This window comes from Antrostomus carolinensis, unplaced genomic scaffold (assembly GCF_000700745.2).
Source record: "Antrostomus carolinensis isolate BGI_N321 unplaced genomic scaffold, ASM70074v2 scaffold25589, whole genome shotgun sequence".
Lineage (NCBI taxonomy): Eukaryota > Metazoa > Chordata > Aves > Caprimulgiformes > Caprimulgidae > Antrostomus > Antrostomus carolinensis.
The window spans coordinates 35221-59295 of NW_010341010.1; the positions used below are offsets into that span (position 1 = coordinate 35221).

General features: G+C 41.3%; 1 protein-coding gene across 1 annotated transcript; it reads right to left on the minus strand.

The window, feature by feature from the left end:
* Positions 1–1135: 1135 nt before the first annotated feature.
* LOC104531471 (trifunctional purine biosynthetic protein adenosine-3-like) lies at positions 1136–23533 on the minus strand. Its single transcript, XM_010176359.2, has 21 exons — positions 23365–23533; positions 22484–22579; positions 21631–21805; positions 19922–20033; positions 19386–19445; positions 18450–18575; positions 17617–17704; positions 16378–16463; positions 15705–15873; positions 13370–13601; positions 13140–13234; positions 12287–12396; positions 9550–9748; positions 8724–8975; positions 8279–8431; positions 6829–7035; positions 5659–5802; positions 5196–5326; positions 3174–3315; positions 1863–1978; positions 1136–1408 (listed from the first exon to the last, which is right to left on the minus strand). Exons 1-21 carry the CDS (start codon positions 23531–23533, stop codon positions 1136–1138), a joined length of 3135 nt encoding a protein of 1044 aa, XP_010174661.2.
* Between the last annotated feature and the right edge of the window lie 542 nt (positions 23534–24075).

Consider the following 24075-nt stretch of genomic DNA (forward strand, 5'->3'; position numbering starts at 1 on the left):
TCAGCTCTAGCTGCTTCCTCTCTAGTTTGTTCAAGTAGCTTCTCAGCTAGCTTTCTTCCTCTGATTTGGTACTTGCATGCAAGTCATTACTCTGGAGATATAAAATAAGCTTCCACAGAAAAAGGTTTTATTTAACAGCAGCAACTCTAGACCAAGCCAATCACTCAGTCAACAAAGAAAACAGCTTTCCTGCTACTGGAAGTTAAGCTGAGGATGTCTTGTTCTGCTGATTTCGAGGATGAAGGAGAAAAAAAAGTCTGAAATCAGGTGTTTCTAGTCCCTGTAATCAAATTTTCATCCCTCAAGATCCAAATGTTTTAATATGAAATCTGGGAGTGTTGATGAGCCACCCCCTTTCAAGGAGCAGAGGAAAGTGTCTAGATGTATGTTCAGTACGCACTGCTACATCATATTGACAACTAAGCTGTGCAGATGAATTTGTTTTGCCTTCTAAAGGTTCCCTGCCTCTTTGGCCTTTGGCTCTTCTCCTTGGCAGACTCTGGCTCTCACACTGGTGAACTTCTACATGCCCTCCTCTCCTCTGTACCCTGAGGTGCTCCCACGGTGGTGGGGCTCACAAGGATGAGGTCCGTGTGGGCTCCCACCTCCTCCCACAGAACTACACATCGTCCCTAATGCTTGTTCATCCTCCAAAAACCACATTGGGCCAGGCTGGACCTCACTTCTGATCTGCCCTGACATGTCTGGCCTCTTCCATCCAACAGGAGCTGGTCACCTTCTTGCAGCAGCATGGCTCCTGATTGTGGTTGCTTTGTGAAGCTCTTGGTGCTCTGCAATGTGATGCAGCCAACAAAACCTGATCCCTCAGAAGAATTAATTTCCCTTTGATGCACTAGACCATTTTTTACAGCTTAAGCTCCCTCTTTGATTTGTAACAGTATCTCCTTTACAGATGAAAAAACAGAACAAAGAAATTTAAAATCTGAAATCATAGCTTGGCTTCCACCACCAGTTTTGCAAAAGGAGTGCAAGGAAAGCTGCAAGCTCGGGGAAAAGGATCATGGCTCAGAATGGAAACCTGTGACACTGATACGCCTGCAGTCAGAGAGCAGCACATCCCGGGCAGGGAGGAGGAGGGAAAGGTCAGCAGAGACCAAGCTGCTCATTAACCTGGCTACACCACACTGTCTTCTTGAGGCTCCAGAGCCAGGAGGGAGGACGTGCAGTCTCTCTTCTCTTCTTGAAGACAAAGACTTTGGCTCTCTTGTTTCCAGTAGGTTTTACCATCAGCTCCTAACTGCACTGCTCCACTGGCCACCAGCTGCAGGGCGATGGGAAAAGCCCGGCACTCGGCTTCTTTCACCCTTTCTGACAGTGTCTCCTCTGTGTCGTCGGCCTTCACAGACACCGGCTCCTGGTGGATCACTGCTTTTGGGCTAGACTCCTCCTAGAATGGGGATATTGGCAGCCTTTCAGAAGAGGCTGGGTAACACTCTCAGCAAGGTTATGGACAATGGGAATGGGGCAGAGAAAGTCTCATGAGGGATCTCATCGAGCCCATCTGTAGTTGTGTGCAGGAGGCTGACAGTACATCTGGAGAGGCTTACAACCTCCACTGGGGTACCTACACTCATTAGAGGGTACAGCGGGGAGACAGACACAGGCTAGAAGATTTGAGGGCAGTTTGCTGAGGGTAGGAGAAATAAAAAACATAATATGAAGGAAGAAGACAGGACCTCAATAAACCACAAATGCAATGTAACCCCCACACCTTCCTGTTTTTACTGGTAACAATCCCAAGATCTCCACACATTCCTGTTACCTCTTCCTGTTTCTGCCTTCAGAAAGAAAAGAAAAAAGCAAATTCTTTTTCATAAATTACTCTATATTAGGACACTTACCAGGACAAAATGCACGGTGCAGCCTGTGACTTTGAATCCACTTTGCAGGGTTTGCTGATGGGTGTTTCCATCCTTGATTGGTGGGAAAAGTGAAGGGGAAGCATTCAAAATTTTTCCTAGGCATCAGTGTGAGAAAAAAAAAATTTAAAAAAATTTGAACTAAATTTCCTTTAAAAGTAAAAGTGAGATGTGATCATCAGTTCAAAACAACAACACTGAGCACCACTCAGGAGTTTAAATGGTCTCAACTGCAGCCTGAATGTAACATGGCGTGTTCAGCTTCAGGTTAAAAAGCAAGAGATATGTATGGTGCTACTATCTCTAAGGAAATGTGAGGAGGCGTTCTCTGCTCTGAGGAAATACTGCTCTTCCAGGAACACAGGTGAGGGGGTGCAGGCTTTGGCAGTAGCCAGGCAAGCATGTTTCAGTTAAGGCCATTTGCTTTTGTGTCTGTGGATGGACAGACGGAGTTGTAAGTCTCTCCCCTCCCAGGTGACCAGCCCTCATGCTGCAGATGAGAGGTCTGGGAGTGGACTTCACACCGCAGCCTCATGCAGAGCCACTGCACAGATGGAAGTGGTTTTTATAGGAAATATCATTCCCAAAGGACCCTATTCCAGTGCAATCTGTACAGTAAGTGAGCAACTTCTGAGACAGGCCTCAGGAGCTGGCCCTTGGTGCCAAGAGGAAAGAGGAGTGTGCTTTTCCCCTCTCTGCTGTCCTGGAGCACATCTAAAGCAAGCTCTGCCCCACAGCAGAGCTCTGCTCACTCAGGGCTCTGCAGTGGCTGTGTTTGCAGCACGCATGACAGAGTACTGCTATGCTGTGCAGCCCTCAGGGCAGCACAGGAGGGAGAAGCATTGAGAAATCAGCCTCCCTCCCTTTTATTTCTGAGTAACTGCTGCAAGGAGTAAGTTCAGCACAACTCCCCAGCACAGCTCCTTGAGAAATGACACAGTTGTGCTACCTGTCTGTCCTCCACTGCAGACACAACTCCTGCCGGCTCTGCAGGCATTTCTCCTTCCCAGCAGGAAGGCAGAGAGACCAACTCCACAACCCTGATTTTGCCCCTCAGTTACTCAGGATGCCAGCACAAGGCGTTTCTCTGCCAATGCTCAGTCAGAATCCCTGCACAGTCCCACTGGCTGGAATGAATGGAAGCACAGGGCAGCCCCACTGGCTGACATTAAATCCTCAGTGTCAGCAAGGCTGTGGGAGGTTTAACCAAAAGACGAAGAACTACGACTGTGTAATTCTGGTGAGACCAAGCACACATGTTTAAACTTCTCTTTTACAGTTACAACTTCTTACCTTTCCATTTTCTGAGAAAAGGACTGGACAAAATTCTCATAAATCCTGAAAGACATATTAGTTCAACAGCGAATTCTTCAAGAACTTGGTCAATCGTGTTGTCAAACTCAGAGCGACTCCCGTATAACTTATGATCAATCACCTAAAACATTAAAACAGATCAAAAGCTATATCAAGGAAATTATTTTGTGTGAATGACAGCAGCTACTTGGTCAACAAAGAGAAAGCAAACTGGATTCATTCCAGGACATTCAAGGATTTAAAGTCAGAAGTCTGTATATTATTCAGGATATCTGTGATTTTTTCACATTCATACAACCATTCCTGGAAACACCCCAATCACTTGCTAGTTAACAGTGGCTGTTTCACACAGGATAGTTTCTGGGATGTGTAGAAAATCTGCACAAAGAGAAGCCAACTATGAAAAGAGAAACGTGTGGGTGATGTGGTGTAGAGGGAAGTAAGGGGGAACATATCAGAAGATACTGACCCCTTACTCCTGAACACCTAGCCAAAGACTAAAGTAAAAATAGTAATGACTCAATGACAACATCACCACCAGTTAGTCTGCAGCTGCTTACTGAAAATCATGAACTTATCTAAAAAGAGAACAAACTGGACAGCCATTCTGCGTAAGGGGAGGAGTCTTGTTCTATTTCTACTCCACCTCTCAGCTCCAGCTCTCAAGGTAAGTGTTGATTCCTGACTCTCTTCATGAAGACATTCAAGTAAGGGGTTAAAAAAACTGTCATGCTCTTGCCTATGAAAATGTGAATTAATTTTGACATAACTCTTCTTCCCAGAGATGAGCCTTTATACTGCCAGAAAAAAAGTAACATGAATCCAATTCAGCTGTTGAGAAAGCTTGTGGAAAATGTTTTAATGCATAGAGACCCTCTAACAGTATTTAGTCCCATGTGTGTGGAGCTGTACAAGATAACTGCTCTAAATCATTATATGTTAGGGGGAAGTTGTTCAATGTTTTCAAAATCCATGTTCTATACTTTGACAACTATGATGACATGATATTACTCTCCTTCTATTTCTTTTGTTTGTTTTATGAAACACAAGGATGAAAGTTCCATAACACAGTGCTACTACGCTGACCACAGGTAGGAGAAGAGACTGGTATGGTGCCGCTGAAAGTGACTGAGCACAACATGAGACAAAGATTTTTCTAAGAAGGGATGAGCCAGGGAGACAACCTGCTTCTGTCAGCGCTGGAGCATGTCCAAAGAAGAGCAGTGAAGCAGGTGAAGGGTCTGGAGCACAAGTCTTATGAGGAGCAGCTGAGGGAACTGGAGTTGTTCAGCCTGGAGAAAAGGAGGCTGAGGGGAGACCTTATCGCCCTCAACAACTACCTGAAAGGAGGGTGTAGAGAGGTGGGGGTTGGTCTCTTCTCTCAAGTAACAAATGATAGGACACGAGGAAACAGCCTCAGGTTGTGCCAGGGCAGATTTAGATTGGATATCAGGAAAAATTTATTCACCAAAAGGGTTGTCAAGCATTGGAACAGGCTGCCCAGGGAAGTGGTTGAGTCACCTTCCCTGCAGGTATTTAAAAGACGTGTAGATGTGGTGCTTGAAGACACAGTTTAGTGGTAGACTTGGAGCATTAGGTTTATGGTTGGACTCAATGATCTTAAGGGTCTTTTCCAACCTAAATGATTCTCTGATTCTGTGTGTTTCACTGATTTCAGTTAAAGCTTGAGGCTGCATGGGCTACAGTCCCAGACTCAAATCATCAAAGCACTTGCAATTTTAAGTCCCTTCCTAACTCTGGACTGTAGCACTTACTGAAGAGATGGGAAGGACACTCACAGCCTCCAGTGAGCACTGTCCAAACAGAGCTTTCAGCTCTGCCTCTACTGATAACTCTGACAGCTTTGTGTTATGCCCACCTATCCATGTAAAAGTTTTAAAGAAAAGTGAGATGTGAATGCTTACCAAGCATTTCCTAAAGACCTACAGATTCAGTAGCTGTGAGTTGGTGATAAAAAGAAAAGGAAATGCGTGTCTTTACCCTGGTTGGAATTCCAGCCCGGGCTGCATTTCGTAGTTCTTCCACACCAGACTTGTTGGAGATGACAAGGACAACTTGAGCACAACTGCCTGGCTCTTTTGCGTAACTGATGAGCGCAGCAAGGTTTGTGCCTCAAATAAAAAGAGAGCAAATATTCATGAAACAGATAAGCATCTGTGTCACTAAGAATTGTCTCTCAGTCCCATTTATCGAACAAAAATCTTGTTTTCAACAACTGCACAAATAGAAGAGGACTGAAGAATGTGTGCACTAATAAAGCTCATTTGTTAAGCAGTACAACACATCTTCTTGACTTCCAGTCAAAATGCACCCTTGGTTGTAGAAGGCTGCATAGACTCCACCAAAAAAAAAAAATGGCAAGGTGGATGCACTTGTATCAGGGCTGAATTCAGCCTCTCCTTTGTAAGGACATTTCTCTGTGCGATGATAAATGAAAGCTCACCTGTTCCGGAGATGAGAACAGCCACTTTAACTTTGTTCTTCCTGGGCTGGTGTTGACTCTCAACAACAGCACTAGTCAGCAGATGCTGGGGGCTGCTCAGCTGCAGAGCTTCAAGAAGATTCTCAACTTTGATGTGAGAATCTCCTCCAAATATGTGAGGAAAAATTTAAAGTAAAATATCTTAGATTTTACTTTCCCACTTAAACTTACTTTGCAGAATTTAGTAATCATAAGTTTCAATTAAGAGAAAAACCAATCAGCAATTAATTTATGCTAGCATTAACTGACCTACAAAACATACATTACTTGAACAAACCCTCTCATGTTAGTTGTGCTGATCTCTTTTGTGTTACTCACCTGCAGAATTGTCTCCAAAGGCCTAGGTATGGCACAGTCTTTTCAAGGATCAGCCCCATCTTTTAAACCCCTCTTCCTCTTTCTCTCATGCTGCAAAATTAAACTAAAGATGATGTTGACAGAGCTGAGGTTGCATTTTGGCTACCCAAGCTGTTTGGCTTCCAGAGGGATTTTGGCTCATGTCTTGGTGTATGTCAAGCAATGGACATACCAGAATGAAGACTGGGAATTCCCATCACATACGACTGCACACAGCTGTGGCCTATCCCCAGTCTTTACATAGGATCCATGTGAGTTGGGAAAGGGGTTCAAAGGATGTGGGTTGATTAATATGACTGTGGTAAAATACAATCAACTTAATAATGTTTGAGTCCTTGCAGACAGTCATCAGAGGGATTTACTTGAGTCTCAAGCAGGTACCTAGTTAAGTCACTATTCAAGTACTGCCATTCTGAAAACAAGTAATTAACTTCTCACTGTATTTAGCATTTAAATCTAGATGTGGAGGTGTCAAGTAGCCTCCAGCCTAGTGAAGTGACAGAAAAAAGATATGAACTACACAAACTTTTCCATAAGGAGTCTCCTCAGTGCCTACAGAACTGAGGATAACTGGCACCTCCCAGGAGATGCTCAGCACTTCACAGAATCACACTTTAAAGCAACTTACCCTGTATCAACTTAAAAATTAAATAGTGCATCCTAAAGAGGAAACCCCTCTGAAGTGAGACAGATGAATCTGTTACACTTTGAATCAAGCCATACTCTGTTTAATTTTTGTGAGTGTCTTCACTTCCTATTAGGACACCTGCTAACCTGTGTAACAAGGAGAAACAATCTTCCCAATCAGCCAAGCTTCCTCATGTCTCCGTATGTCCTTGAGAACATGCTGAGCCAGGTCCTTCTGCACAACCAAGACTGCACCGATCCCACAATTAAATGTCTGAGCCATCTCCTCCTCAGAGAGGTTTCCCTCTTTGTAAAGCCAGCAAAGGATTTCAGGAATCCTCCAGCTGAGAGCATCTGAAAACAATTGAAATGTGTATATGGTCAGCACAAATGTTTGCTACCTGTCTTTTATTATATATAATGACAGTGATATATTACAAGAGCTGATAGAGACTAAATCTTGCTATTTTAATAATAGTCCAAAAAGAACACTGACCCAACTTCCAGTCAGGTTTATAGGTGCTGCTTAGCTAGAAGTTTCTACTCATAATTTGTGTAAGCCAAGTCTCTTCTAGGCTTTCTAGTAAGAACATGTAAGAAATGATGGCAAATTAAAATGTATTCATCCCTCAACAGCCAGAAGATCAAAGCTACAGATGATTTACATCTCTTCCATAACAGATAAAAGAACTGTGGGACAAATCAGCAGGTGCTGGCTCTTTTGGACTACAAAAAGGGCAGATCCTGGTTTTCTGTTTCAAAGAATCAATAATTAGTCTAAGAGTGTACACTTAAGTGAGTTGATGGGCAGACTGGAACAGGGCTGAGTGGTCTACACATGGATGGGAAGCATGAATGGGCTTTTATAGTGACCCTACTCATTCAGCAGGGCCTTAGGCTGTCTCTGGAAAGCATGATGGTGCAGACTTGCCCTCTCAACTTCACTTTAGAACACTGACAATCCTTGGGCTTGGCTGTGGTTCCAGACACTGGCAAGCAAGTTGGACACCACATTAGTAAGCTGGGTTTATTTCTTTCCTTTCTAATTTCATTCTAGAGAAACACAGACAGACATACAGATTCTTCCTTCCCCCCTCCCCATCCCCACAATGTTTTTGGACTCACAGATGTGGGGTGTTTTTATATTTTGAACTTATGACTAATTTTCACAATTTTGGCTTACACAGAACACTTACAGATGTCAAAGATTAATCTGTTATGAGGAAACTACCACTTACCATAAAATTGCATTAAATGTGTGTGTGTCTACACATACTGTGGAGCAAATAATGCAAATTAGTTCTCTCAACAAGCTTTACTGTTTGAACTAAATGTTTAGTATGGAGAAGTGTCTTGCAGAACACACAATCTTCTCAAGTCCCTTTTGTCACAGAGATGAGCCACCTCCAAACTCTCCTTAAATTTCCTTTCTCCAATGAAAGAATGGTGCTCATCAGCTAATGCTTACTTGAAATAGGAATGGTTTTGTTAGGCTCTTAGGAAAAGCATTGACTTTGAGTCATAACTGAAGCTGGAAAGTCAAGTCCATGGTGTATATAAATTTTGTCAAACAGAAACAGCCATCTTCGATATTTACCTAGGACAGCATTGACATGTTCTGGCAGGATTCTGGAGATGCCTTCCAGCAACCCCTCCTCAGCTATGAAGGCAAAAGCCTTCACATGCCCCGAGCGAAGGACAGGCAGCAAAGATGGACTGTACATTTTTGCTGGGGTCAGCAATATATCTCCTGCAAACAAAAGTGTCAATTCAATCAATTTGTTTAAAAGGTCATTTGATATTTAGTGGAAATGCTTCTCTGAACAGGTTCACTTGTGCTTTCTGTGGCAAACAACCTTGGGAAGCAGCAAAAACTGCCAGCCCAGTCTTCCAAAACTGTGGATGCAAGCCCACATAGCTACCCCAAAGACTGATTAACCCTAACCCACCCTGAATGAAACAGCCCTTGGCAGTACCTAGTTATGAAAATGTCTGAACACAATTCCTTTGCAGGTTTGGTTTTTAGAAGAAAGATGTTGTACCTAGAGTCGTGTCACCACAACTGCCAGGTGCTGGTGAGGAGTAGTGTAAGGAGGACATTAAGAGAATCTTCCTTATGATGCTAAAGCCACGGCCATGAATCCCGGAAGAGGCCAGTCCAATAAGCACATCCTCCTCATCAGCTCTCTGCAGCCCCAGAAGCATCTGCCCTCGCTCCACTGCACCAACCACAAAGCCAGCCAGGTCATACTCTCCAGCAGAATACATGCCAGCCACCTCAGCTATCTCCCTGCCTAAGAGGGGAGAGAAAGCAATCAGCACTAGCTGTAAACATTTTTTATTATTAACTTTACAGCATCTCCTAAAATAAGCAATGTACCCTGGATAGCTGCAGAGACATGAAGCCTAAGCAGCGCATTCAGATATATTTAAAAAACCCTTCTCAGTTTCCTACCTCACCTCAAGACTTCAACAAAACAAAGCTTCATGAAGTTACTGAAAGAAGAAATTTTTTTTTCCATTTCATGCTACTTACCTGGCACCTCCCCGTTATGACTGAATATCAGAGAGAGAGTGAAAGTATATTAACACTTCAAGAATGTGAGGCATCCAGTTTTCCTCTCCTTTGTACAAGGATAAATCAGCAAGAATCAAGAGCCAAATCCATGAATAGCAAAAATCATCCCGCTGTGCTGACCCATTTTAGAGATAAGAAAGAGTTTAAGCCCAAATGCTTGACTGTTTTTTCCATCACACAGAAACCAACAGTTCTAATGCCACATACTGCCCCTGTCTACAAAGTCTATTTCCCTAGTAATTGTCTCCACATCAGAACCTCCAAATCTCAGAGGAGAGGAGTGTTCATACCCAGGAAAGCGCATCCTGCATTTCCGCAAGCTTCAGCTATTCCTTCTTTGATTGTTTCAGTCACTTCAACGTCAAGTTTGCCACAGGCAAAATAACTGAGGAAGAAGAGAGGCTCTGCCCCTTGAGCCAGGATGGCATTGACACACATGGCGACCAGGTCCTGACCTATGGTGTCGTGTCTCTTACAGATTTGTGCAATCTGCAAAACATGGTGGGAATAAGCAGTGGTGACAAGAAATACACAAAACTCAGACACTAATCAATCAAATAAGCAGAAATCTTCTTTTTCCTGAGAAAAAACACAATAGAACACACATGCAGAAGATAACCTTGTGCATCATCTAGTTTAAATCAAGAGAAAATCATTAACCTACAGAACTTCCTAGCAATTTCCAAAAATAAGATCAGGCTGCTCGAACATCACTGTGTGTTCTGCTTTACTTCTGCTTTCTAATTTCACTGGGCGACACAGCAAAACTGAATCAATTTATTAAGTAGGTTTCTTCTTCTTCTCCAAGTCCATGGAGAAGGAGATTCTTCACCCCTGCCCTCCCCAAGGAGTCTTTTGATCTCAGCTATCTCATGTCACAGACAGCAACACAGGCCTGGTCTGTAGGCTCCCTTGGAAGACAGGTTTTTCACAAAGCAATAATATTTCCCTCAGGAAGGCTGTTCTTTGGGTTTTTTTTAAATGTTATCAAGGTGTTTGCATCCTACAAGTATCGAAACCTGATTCAAATATCATGGCTTTGGTAAAGTGGCAACATTTACACTACTTTATTACAAGTAGAGGTTTATACACTGTCAGGGATACGCCAGAGCGGCTCCATTTGTGCCAACTGCTGATGAAGATGCACATCACCAGCTCACACAGTGCAATTCATCTCTGTCAGTTACCACTTCAGGGTCTGAAACAGGACAAAGATTGCATATGTATGGATAATTTTTCAAGGTAACTATCTTTTACTGACACAGCTCTGTCAGTGTAGTTATACCAGTGCAGAAAAGCTCAGTACAGAAAGATGAGCAAGGGAAAAATTCAGATAAATACTCTCACTGGCTTCAAAGTGGTAACAGATCAGCACCTAAACAAAGTTTGAGTTTGGATTGCAAGCCTGATTTCTTTTGCTGGCTGGTGGATTTAGAAGTGCTATGGAAACGAGTCATCCCATGTCCTTTGCTGCATTATAACATCTCCCTCCCACTGACCTAGTAACAATTCATATAGGCATTAGCCAACTTTTTTTGGCCAGGGAAGAGTCTTGGGAACAGTCTGTGTAAACACAGTTAGGAATGTCTCTCTGCCAAGCAGTTGGAACAAAGACTCACAAGAGCCAGCATCAATCATGCTCAGAGATGTCCAAGGATGTAAGACTGCAAAGGACCTTCTGGATTATTATGTTTGGTCTCCTGCTGTTGCAGGAAGCCACACCATATCATCCCATTACTAAAGGTATAAATACCAACGTGAAACAAGTTAAGCTGCTGTGCTTGATCAGTGAAAGGCATCTTCAGACCTCCAACTCCTCTGATGGCTGAAAGCTGCCTTCTGATTCAACATATATATACATGTATTCCTGGCTCAATTTATCCTATGTGGTCTTGTGTAATTAACATTCTTTATCTATTGGCTTCTCTTCCCGTTTAATGTTTATTTCCTCCATCCTTCCTTTCCCCAGTGCCCTGACAAAATTAATCGTGCTACCTCTCTGCATACAATTTACTGAGCTAAGTCTGACAGTTATCATTCCAACACTCCCCTCTACTCCTGTCCTGGTTTGGCTAGGATAGAGTTAATTTTCTTCTCAGCAGTTAGAAGAGCCGTGTTTTGGTTTCAGTTCAGACTTGCTATGAGAACATCATTGATAAAAGCACTAATGTTATTAGTTGCTGCTGGAGCTCAAGGCCACCATGTTTGGCTGTTCACAGCTGCATCAGGACTGGGAGGGAGAAGCACAGTGAATAGAAAACCCAAAGCTGGCATTTGGATGTGCCAGTGAAATATTCCAGATCATATCCCGTCATGTTTAGTGTATTATCCGGGGCTGACTGGAAAGAGGGGGGTGGATTTGCAGGGGTTCCCTCTCGGGCTCTCATTCTTCCAGGATTCAAGATTGTTGCCCCGGGATCCTTATCCAGGAACGGGCCGGGCTTATCAGTGGGTGGTAAGCAGTTGCACTGGGTTACCACTCATTTGCATATCTTATTACTGCTATCATTATCACTACTATTTTAATATTAGTTGTTTAGGGGTTTTTTAAAGTTTTCTTTTATTTCTATTATTAAACTGTTTTTATCTCAATCTACAAGCCTCCTACTCCTTGCACCCACCCTCTCCCCTATCCCCTGGGGGTGAGGGGAAGGGGGGGGAAGTGGGTGAACGGCTGCGTTGGCTGCTAGCCAAGCGCTAGTCCAGTGAAACTATCACAACTCCTCTGCAGTAATCTTTCTCAAAGCCAATGGACCCTCTATTTTATAGCAGAAATTCTGGTTCTTAGCTCCTCAAGTACTTAGTTAAATGTTTTGTTGTATTATCACAAAATATCCTGAGCCTCTACATTCTCAATAACATATGCACAGGCCTTGCTCAAATGATCATCTACAAAGTCCAAGCTACCATTGCAGTGGACTTGAGATACACTTACAATGCTCAGAAGGGTGCAGATGATGCAGTTGGCTGTGGCATTTAAAATAGTCTTGGGAGATAACATGAGCTTTGCTACAAGTTACAAGTTACCTGCAGTTTAGGTCCAAGGCCTTTAGTTTGAGATACCAAGACAGGATCATCATAACCAGATGCTTTCAAGTCAAAGAAACCAGCAAAGCTTCCTACTTCTGAGTGACTGCCTGCCAAGTACAAATATGTCAAGGATCATTTTTAAGGGAAACAAAAAGACCCAAAACACTCATCAAGGCAAGTACTGCAAATTATGATTTTTTGGACAAGACAGCACTATGTCCACTGACAGAAACATGCACAGCTTTATGAAACATGAACCCCAAAGTCACATATTTCATGGTGTTGTAATAGATCTTTATTATTCTATATTTGTGATCTATGGATTGTGTATAGCAAAGGTTAAATGTTTTACCAAACTGTTAATAGCTTGCCTTTTTTCTTTATATAGCTACGTTTTTCTAATGGCAAAAAAATCAACAAGAAATTTTCCTCAGTAGATCACTGCTAAGAGAAAAGAAGATGGCTTGAAGAGCAAATAACAAGTCCAGTGATCGTTAGCCGCACTCTAATAACTGTTTGGATATATGTTGTACTCATATATACAGCTAGTAGGATCACTTCTGTCCAGTGATGTACAAAACTATTCCATCAATCCAGGAGCTATTCTGTTCACAAGACTAATCTTCAAAAAGTCCAATCATCCCCACGTTAAGCCAACTATGTTTTAATTAAGCAAAAGAGGAGTGATGAGAAAGAAATGAGAGTTTAGTTTCTCATTGGAGACCCCAGCCCAGCTTCTCAAGCTCAACTTTAATGCCAAGAATGCATTGCTTACCTGTTGGGGGAAAAAACGAAAAGTTCTGTTGCATTCAATATACTAAGGAAATTCAAAGATTCTTCCCAGTCTTACCTGATCTGCTTCCACTTACAATTGCTGTTTCCAGCTGATGAAACAAAACATAACTGCTTGCAGCTTCCACACATCTCTCTTTGTACATTAGGCCCCTGCGGACAGTAAGGGACGTGCTAGCAGCAGCAGTGACATTTTCTGCATAGATCATCATTCATCACACAAATGGGAACAATAGATATAAAACTTTGGACTAGCATCTATTTCTGCTAGTGCCTTTGCTTACATACAGAGACTGTTTGAGAAGCCGTATACCCCGATGGCCAATGTCCTTCCTGTAAGTGGCACCCTTGAAACGTATGGCAGCTACACCCCTGTTGGCTTCTCCCAGTGCTTTCATCAGGTCCTCCTTAACAGCAGTAATGGAGAGGACTCTGCCACCACTTGTCACCACTCTGCCATCCTTCAGCGTTGTGCCAGCATGGAACACCTGCAGCCCTAACTCTTTGGCTTGCAGCAGCCCTACAAAAGCAAAAGGAACTCTCAGAGTATTTTAAATCACAGGCTATGCTGGCAAAGCAGTGCAGATTGAAGCCCTTTCTTCAGTCAAGGCATAACAACAACAAAGGTTCCCCCCTTACCTTTCTTCTGAGAAACAGCGTTACCAGTGAAGGGTATCCCACTGCACTGGCCCTAAGACTCCCTCCTGAGATGTCCAGTAAGGACACAAATCACACAGGAACAGAAAGAAGGGATCCAGGAGTGACAACAGGACATGTAGCTACCCTGTGCTGTATACTGTAATTGTGAACAATTTGTGCAGGGCTTTCCTGTATGAAATCAGAATTCATAGCAGTTTACTGCCTGGATTCTCCCCTCTCCCTGATATTAAACTATTAAAGTTACCTTGGCACTCCCCTAGCTATTCTGCTCTGCACACTCCACACAGTTCCCTACTACACCTGGAATCAATGCTTGCAGGTGGCTGTCCAACAGCTAAAACAAAATACATATTCTATTCTTTTCATTTATCTACATGTATTTTTCTGTTATAGGAAAGGAAAATTGTTCAGGGTGTTTTTAGATTCGTATTTTGAGGAGAGGATAAGGGAAGAGGAGGAACTGCTGCCATCACCTGGAAAAAGCAAAACAAAACAGAGTTTTCCCCTTGCTGTCAGCTAAAATCTATCAGCTAGATAGATTTTATAAATGAGTAAAACCGACCTTATACTTGCTGAAGGTACAGTGTGTTACATTGCCACAGCACTGCCTTCACAAGGTCAAAGCTGAGCCCTAGCTGGCCTTGCTGTAATGGAAACCTAACTCCTTCCCATCATATTTGAGGAATACTCCAGAATAAAATGTTTGTTAAGCCATTAAAATGTGGGAAACAATGTGAAAAATAAGAAAAAGCTAATAAAACCCCCACAACTCCAGAGGCTGGAGTATAATAATAAAATAATGGATTGAATTTCACTGTTTTGACTGTCCTTTTTTGTGACTAAAAAGCAGGGAAGGTCACACCATCTCACTCCTAAGGGTATGAATATCAGCTTGAAAAAAGTTAAATTCCTGAGTCTGACTAGTGAAAGGCAGCTCACTAGCAGAAGGATTCATTCAGTTATGTGGTTTGGATTTTTATAGTTACAGAAAAGCAGTTTCCCAGAATATCACAGACAAACCAAAATAAATACAGTGAGTGAACTGGAAGAGGAGGGTGGGTGAGGAGAACATGACAGCAGAAATCTTGACAAGGGAAAAGGCAATAAAACATGACTTTCTCCCCGGGTAATGTAGGGTAACTGGAGTTCCAACAAAAATAAGGTGGCCTTGATACAAGATCAGTTGTCTAGGTTGCTTTATACAAGGCATAGTGTTGGACTGGCAAAGCAGCAGCTGAGGGGGAAGGAAATACTTCTGCAATAGTTCCCTCTGTTTTTAAACATTTTTTTAAATCTTAATGAGATATTAAACCACAAGAATTTTAACACAGAAAATCAATATTGATCTAAAGTCCACACGCCCACCTTCTCAAAAACCCTTCAAGCCCTATGAAGAAGAGGTCTTTGTTAATACTACTCAGCAATGACCCCAGCTGGCATAAGGGAAGGCACCAAGCTGATGGTGGAGTCATGCACTGCTCCTATTTTAAAGGCCACAGGTCCTCAAGTCTCACCCTTATCACCTGGTCAGGCACTAGCTAACGTGACCTCCCGGCAAGAGAGCAAAGCTAGGAAGCAGCAGTCATGTGCTGGCAACACTGTGATCTGTATTTCCAGCAGTTTGTGGAAATGCTCCACATGGATGCAGCACAGTTGTTCAGGAGGACATAATGCCCCATCACCTTCTTATCTCAGCAGCCAGCTACAGACAGAGCTCTACAGAATGATGTAATTTAAACCTTTTAGACCCCGTGCTACCTTGGACAGGCATACACTGCAGTTAAGAGATGGTACTGAACAGCTATCCCTTCCACAAGGACAAGGAGTGACAGATGAAGGCAGACTCTGACAGTGTGAGGGGTGGGATGGAGGAAAGCTGTACAGATCTGTGGGAGAAGAGGTACATGCAAATCTACTGAAGTACGACGCTGAAATTAAATAGTAAACAACCTACTGCAGTTACCTGTTACCTCCATGCCTTTGTCATAGTCTCCTGGGTACCCTGGACTTGCCATGACCACACATACAGCTGTACTGTTTTCTGACCAGGCTGGCATGAAGCTGCAGAGTTTGCCATCAATTGTTGCTTGAATCACTTCATAAAAATCATTTTTAAGCAGTGGAAGAATTACCTGCAGAAAAATTTCATAGTGACAGAAGTTAATTTTTATTTTGCTGACTTGTTGAAATGCAACTTAGGGAAAATTCAATGAATAGAGTAAAATCTGTACCTGCCAAACTGAAAAGACTGCATTTTTCCTATATCAGTAGATTTGGAAACTATAGATGAGCATTAATTTCCAGCATCTTTTTGCAACAGTCATAAATTTACAAACATGAGATGTGAGATTACGCAGAAGGAACACAAATTTGAGCTCCCCTCATTCTGCTTCTATCCAGAAAAATAAAATCTGAGGAACAGCTCTTTAACTTAAATTCTTTAACTAACAATTCACAGAAGCTGACAAGCTAAAATTTTAAGTTACTTCATACGTTGTCTAAGACATTCTCATTCAGATCTGCATGTTCAGGGGAAGGAAGACATAAACCCAATTATATCATGTACATTTCCCTAAAGATAACAGTCAGAGGTAAAAGAATAAAACATACTTAAGTTTCCAATATCTTTCACTCACCTGGCACTGAGGGTCACCAAACTGACATTTAAAGTTTAAAATTTTCACACCATCTTTGGTAAGCATTAAACCTGTTTGCAGCACACCTGAACAGAAAGAACACAGCCAAGCAAACGAATGTAAATGTTTTCTTTTCAGTAACTCCTTTAAATGTAACACAGTATTTTGCAATGTGGGATGCGTTTTTGCAACCTGTAAGGAATTAGGAGCAGGGATTCTGCAAGCAGTTATACACAAGTCATAATAATTCCACGATAACCAAGAAAGTGGCTAGCAACAACATGAGGAAGATTGCATCACATCTCAGACCAAATACAACAGAAAGCAACCTCTCTGCATCAGAAAGTCGAGTTCTGCCTTCTGCTACAGCCCTCTAATTGCAGGTGTTCAGAGATCAGAAGGAACTGACAGGTTGAAAAAAAACAGTTCCCATAAAACTCCAGTCATTACACAGACATTGCAAGTTTTTTGCCATTTCTTGTACTATTGTTATGCATAAATATAGATGTATAACACTGTATTTCAGGCAAAAATAACAAAACAAAATTCACTACTGCTACTAACAAACAAGAACAAACAACATGCTGGGATTTCTACTCAACACACATACCTGCAGGTGGTGATCTAAAGTGGGCCTTTTGTTGTATAATCAGAAAAACAATCCCAAGAGAATAACAAGTGTGAAAATTTAAACCCCACAAAGCATCAGGTCATCCAGCATCATCCTGAAAATGCTCCACACCCACTACATTCTTACTGTGCATCTGGGCACTGTAAAAAAGTTACCAAATAGCAGAGAATACATCACAGACTGGAACCTAACTTTTTACATGTATGTGGTCTTGGTGGTCTTCAGTACCAAGAGCAGCCATTGGCACTAAGTGACAGCTGTGAGCATCACCTTCCTTTTTCAAAACAGCCTTAAGACAATGACCTTATTGTTGTATGTGGGAGTGAACAATACAATTGAACTTAAGTATATATTATATATGGAACTACAGAGAGTCTGTCTGTAGCTGTTTAGATTAAAAAAAAAATACAGTACATTTTATGAAGAAAAGATGAAAGTTCTTCTCTCCAAAGGAAGAGCTGAACAACAAACCAGTGAGGCTTAATACTGCATGAAAAATTAACTTTTTCTTTTTTAATAAATAATATCTGTAATTCAAAAGCAATCCCTAACAACAAAACTAATCTTGATACGACTTTACCTTGTTTTTCAGTTGGATGCTTACTTACCTACATATGCTGTTCCTTCTTGTCTCATACTATCAACAACATGCTGAAGGATAGCATCATTGATTTTCTCTAGGAGAACTTCTGGAACCTGACAGTCAACATCAAACTGATTGAGACAGTGATGACATTTGCTGGACTAGCTCATAGGACCTGGAAGGACTGGGGTAAGTAAACACCTCAGCCACGTTTTCTGCTCTCCCACCCCCAATCAGTGTGCTCCTTCCATCTGGGTGCTGCTGCCTGAAGGACAGATACACCAATGCCCTGTCTCCCAAGAGCTTTTATTTAGTTCTTTAGAGGGCAAACTTTACAGAGGTTTGAAACACTGGCCAACCTGGGCTGGACACAGGAAGATTGTTCCTGTACTTACAGAAAAACACATTAATAATGTACTTGAGCAGCAGATTTAGAACAACGCTGTCAGCTTTAAGAACCAGTAACAATAAATCCAAGGTTATGTTCAAGACACAGAGACTCCAAGCATGCAGGGGAATTTTGTAGGGACATTTCAAGTGATGCTAATAGAAGCAGAGAAACACCAAGTTTAGGAATAAAGGAAAAGGTAAACAAGTTTAGAAAAAAGGAAAAAGTAAACACCAACTTCAGAAACAATTAAAAAGATAAGAGAGAAACTATTCATCAGAACACTGTCTCATTAAATCCTAAAGAACAACTACTAAAGTTTGAGCCTCGTGTTGTACTTACACAAGCAAACTACCAATCAGCTCCAGAAGAAATCTGGCCTATGTGACAGAAGATTGGGCCCTAAAGGTGATAAGTTAACCACAGATGTGATCAGCCTTATTGCAGGCTGAGGAGGGGGACTGCAATACCTGAGGAACTGGGCAATAGGCTCCCATCCCTCCAGTGTTTGGACCCTGGTCGCCATCCAATAATCGTTTGTGGGCCTGGGCTGGGGGCATTGAGGCAACAGTGACGCCATCCGTGAAGCACAAGCACTGTTAAGAGACACACATAACACAGAAATAGTGACAAAGTCCTGTCAAAAGGGAAGCTAACACTGCTGGTCATAGGCTGAGCCTCAGTTCTGCCAGGAAAATTTAGGAACCAAAGCTAGAAAGCAATAGGATTCACTTACTCTGCTGCAAGCTCACAGACCTGAAGGATTCATTGAGCTCTCTCTCTCATCAAGGGAAATGGTGGCCCTCATAACAATTCCTTTCTGATGAATCAGGTCTTGGCCTATCAGTCACGTGGACACAAACTTCCCTTGAGGCATGTGAATAGTCTTCCCTGACTTGACAGAATTATTCATATGTCTCAAGTTAAACGTGTGTTTGCAGATGTGGGGCCCGAATGAGTGTGAGGTATTCTCAGTGCATGACAAACCTTGCACAAAGAACTCGTTTTCAGTTTTCATGTGACATACGATACGCACGTTTAAGTCTTATCCTGCCGCTGAGTAGTAATCCATGGTAAGAAAAGTGCTAAAATGAGCACTAAATATCAGCACAAAATTATTGACTTAACAAGAATTACCAAGACAAAGCCCATACAAACATGTTTTAGGTCACTTTAGGAAAAAATATAGTTTTCCACCTAAAAAGATCACCATAATTGCTATCTTATGGCTAATGTAGAAGAAAATTCTACTGACAACATACATGGATGAGTATGACATCAAATTGCTTAGATTGCATATTCACTTACGTAAGTGCAAATAAAACAATAAACTTGTGTGTTTATGCATAGAGCACAGCAATGATGCTAAGGAACAAAAGCACAAAACCACATCATCGACCACATACAGAAAGTTCTTCCCCTTGAAGTAGTTCTTCAATAACAACCATCTCTCCAAACATTCTGTCCTGTACAAAAAAAAATAATTCTCCAGTTAGCAAACATGGTATCTACTGGCTAAATTCTCTCTTTATTTTCTTTTAACAGAAAAAAACAATGTATATGAAAAGTACTGGCTTGCTTTAATCCTGGTACATTGAGCAAAGCCAACAGAATCTCATTTGGAGATAACAAAGAGACATTGGAACACACCTTATCAAACTCTGGGAGCCAATGAAAAATGAGAAAGTTGGAGGGGCAGGGCAGCAGGACTCAGAGCTGGAACGAGAGTTCAGTCACAAACTCCACAAAGCCCCACTCACTGCCTACGGTCTGGGGCCAACATGAGGATTTTGAGGATAATACCCAGAGAAATTCCTTAGTCAAATGGGCAAGTTTCTCCTGAAAATACTTGCTTCCTGTGACCAAAATTACAAACTCACAGGCTACAGAACATCAAGAACTGGATTCCAGACTCCCAATGATTAATTAGAGATTTATCCACCTGCATAATCTCTTGGACAGCTCTGCAGGCTTCCTCTTTGCTGGCTGCAATAGTCACTTCTTTCCTATCAGCAGGGCCCCTCGCCCGTACAACTCGTGCAGGAAAGTCTGTGCTTTAAACAAAAGCAAAAGTGAGATTCAGGCATCCCTACTGCATCCAGTGAAATTATAATTTTTAAGCTGAATGCCTCCCATATTCTTCCCTTTTTTCTGAATGGCTGAAGAATAACACTTCAGAAAAATACATTCCCTGCTAGCCCAATCTGTCATGGAGGTGCATGGGCTCTTATAGCCTTCAGTAGAGGACTGTGAACCAGAAATGCACTAATTATGCTGTTGGTTCTGACACCAAGTCAATGTATGTCCTTGGACAAGTCACTGAACTTTAACATCTTGCCACTTCTTCCTCTTTTCCCTGAATTGGGTTACCATTGTAAACCTGTCATAAGTTTGGAAAGATTAACTCACTGATAATTTATAGTTTCATAACACCAGATCACAGTACACAATCCTATAAACCACTATGGAAGTCTCTTTAGGATTGTAAGGTTAAGGGTGAGTTAGGTCTTGCACGTAAAGGATACGTTAGAACTAGTGTATTAAGACTGTATCCCCAGAATTGCTCCACTTACTCTTAAACATAAACTAAATCTAAGGGAAAAAAAAAAAAGAACAAAACAGCATAGCATTAACATATTTTAACTACAATTTATCCACCCACCTCTCTCCGGCTTGTGGACAGCCAAATAAAATGTCCCTTTTGAAGAGCTGATTCTACACACTACAAGCCTGTTTTCTGAAACAACATCTCATTCCTCTTTTCCACATTATAATTTATATTAGGATAAATCTCAACCCTAGATTTATATAAGCAGCCAAAGCAGGCTCACACAAAGCTCCCTTTCTCAACATCTCACTGTGCTGACTTGAGCCTTATGTATGCTTACAGACATACGAGTCGTTGGCCTGTTTCTCTACATGGCAGTCAGTAATACAGACTAAATGCTGTTACAGAGCAAAGTTAGTGAAAAGGTTGTTTTTATATTAAAAAAAAAAAAGTTACACTAAATTATACCACATGTAGCATGTGACAGCAAAGACAAGAAGTCTGTGAAACCAAGACAGCCACAGGCCAGTACAGCTGAACACAGCAGCTGCTGTGAGACTGGACCAAAATAGCCACAGCGGTAAGTTACTCTCCCAAAGGATCCTCAATGACTTCAGTGGCATTACCACTCAATTGCAGAGATATGCAGTTACACTTCTCTCTCCATGTAAAAGAGACACTGTCCAGCCTTGTAGAAATAAGAGTATTCTCCTTAAGTTATGAGCATTTGACCAGTCCCTCCCAAATCACTCCACAGATAGCATTTTCCTGGGATCTCTCTGTGTAGAAATTATTCTTCCCCTTACAGAAAGATTTATTGAAATATTTTTCTCTGCCACATTTTTTTTTATCTTTTAAATGGTTAACTAGCATTCCGAAGAAGCTGATCAAAGGGAAGAAGAGCTGTGATCTGTGAACAGAAAAATCAACCTGTTTTAAGTTCCCTGTGCTTTCACCATCTGTCTCTAATTACAAAACTAATTCATTCAGTAGCTACTCGAGAAGAACAGTTGAAAATTTACCTAGTTCTAGGTTACTACCATGGGTGAAGGCCAGATGCACAGATAACTTGACAGAGGAGTTTCCAGTGTCAAAATATTTACCTGATAATAAACCTACAAGCTTCCTGGGGATTGGTGAAGGCTTTCCATCTTGCTGTTGGGATCCCATGTCGATCCAGAAATGCTTTGGCAAAACTGGTGTTGGATGCCAGCTGGGCTGCTTTTGCAGATGGTCCAAAACACCTAACTCCTGCTGCTCTCAAGTCATCAACAATCCCTAATTATTAAAAACAGCAAAAGAACCAAGTAATCTCTTTGGAAATATCAAGTCATTTTGACAAAAGGAAAACCATGTAACCATTCTGGCTGTCTGTTACACTTTTGCTTGTCTCAAACAGCTAATTCATCCTTAAAATAAGGTTCTGCATATCCAATGACCTGTTTAATAATTTAGTTTTCAGGGGTCTTTAGCTCTATAGATTACTAAGCACTGTTACAGTTACCACCCCATGACTGCTGTTAGGACTGTCTGGTACTTCTGTTCACTATTTAAGACATGGAGATCTTACTGAACCTTACAATAAATGCTCATGATGGTCTGGGCACTCTTGCTGCATACCGCAGCAACGTTAGGACTATTGCAAGAAAACTCTTTATAAAGAGTTATATGCTTGAGATAAAGGAAAGCAGAGCAGGAGACACAAGAGTACTTGTAAACATTACTGATTCTTGATGCTGCATGATTTCCCATGCTGATTTCTAACACACAAAAAGCTGCAGACAGCTACGAAGCCAAATGTTTTAAGTGACTGTAGTTTACATTTAAAAGATAATCCAAATTTTCTTGCTCTTCAGTTTAATTAAGTCAGTATGTCCTAAGATCCAAAAGAGGCTAATTTAAAGCAGAATTCAAGGTGCTGATTTTTACTGTCATGTTAATTTATTTCAGCCTTACCAGCTGCCAAAAGAGCTTCTTGTCCAACTAACACAAGTCCAATGTTATGATCTTTGCAGAACTGGGTAACAATAGTGTGATTGCTCACTAATACAGCTGAAAAGAAAAAGGAAATTTGATTAAGTTACCACTGTAAAGCCTAAATAAGAGATGGGAAGTGAGAATGTCATTGTTCCATCTCCCTATGAAGTATGATTAAAATAATTAAATAGCCCATGAAGGGCAAAGCAAAACAATATAATAATAACAGACTCCAGAAGGACGAGTGCACATTTCCAGTTTGCACTACTGTTTTTAGTACACATCTGCTATCTTATTAAATGTATTTTATTTGCTATACGTAATCAATATAAACTTTTAAAAGCTGCTTATCACAACAGAATAAAAACTTTAAAAAATAAAACTAGAGTTCATAACGAAAGTCAATTTCAATATCTGAGCAAAGATTTACTCAATGGCAGTGCATGATGTAGCTTAGCAGCCTGGGCAGGCACTAGAGAAGCTTCCACACAGAAGTTAATAACTTTGAGCCTTCTATTCCTCCGTTCCTTTTTGCTGAAGTTGGTGAGTGAAATCAAGCAAAAAAGTGGGAGGAAAGAGATGAGGTGTAGAAATGCACAGTCTCACATAAGCCTCACTATCTTAAGAAGCTAGGCTAAAAATAGATGGAGTATGATGTTCTCCTAGGCAATTCTAAAATTCAGAAACAAAACATACAGAAAAAAATACATTATGCCTTAAATAATTTGCGGTACCAGTAAAATAAACGAATAATTGTTATCTCCTACCAACCCAACACAAATGTGGCCAGTTTTGTTTCAGTTCCAACACAAATATTACTGATTACTTGGCACAATATTCTATTTTTTCCCCCTTTTTACCTGAATTGGAAATTTTTCCATTGTCAGCTGTTCCTGCATTTCCTGGAGCAACAAACACATGTTTTACATGTGGGGACTGGGCCAACTTCCAGGCCAGCGCATGCTCTCTGCCTCCACTGCCAATCACAAGCACTCGATCGGCCATTAACCTGTGCAAACCCAGAATCATCATATACAGTTCTATCTACTTATTTCACAAACCCATGTAAAACTAAGCAAAAATATATACATTATGTCTCACAATTGGTAAGTAATATCAATCTAGTTCATATCAGAAAGGTATCTATAAGACACCTGAACAATGTGGCTGTACCCATTGTATCATCGATGGATGCATCATTCACATTTTGGTTTAAATACTGACAAGAATGAAATCACTGAGAATTTTTTCCGCTTGTTTCAGTATAGTCAAGATTTCCTCTCTTAAATATCCAGGCTGAAATAATCTTGTCATGACTAGGTCTCATCAAATCCTTTGCACAAGTACACAGGACAGGACAGAAAGTTTCATACAAATGCTCTCGGTAATTTACCAGGTAAATATATTTCAAACTGAACACTGCAGTCAATCTAGGAACTTTTATGAGTGTAAACCTCCTCAGTAATAAATGGCAAAGACAGTTTTCAGAACAGGTTTTATACTTTGACAATTGCTAAGAGGGTAACTTCAGCAGAACAGCATGCTCAATTAAAGAACAACTGTTAATTTCA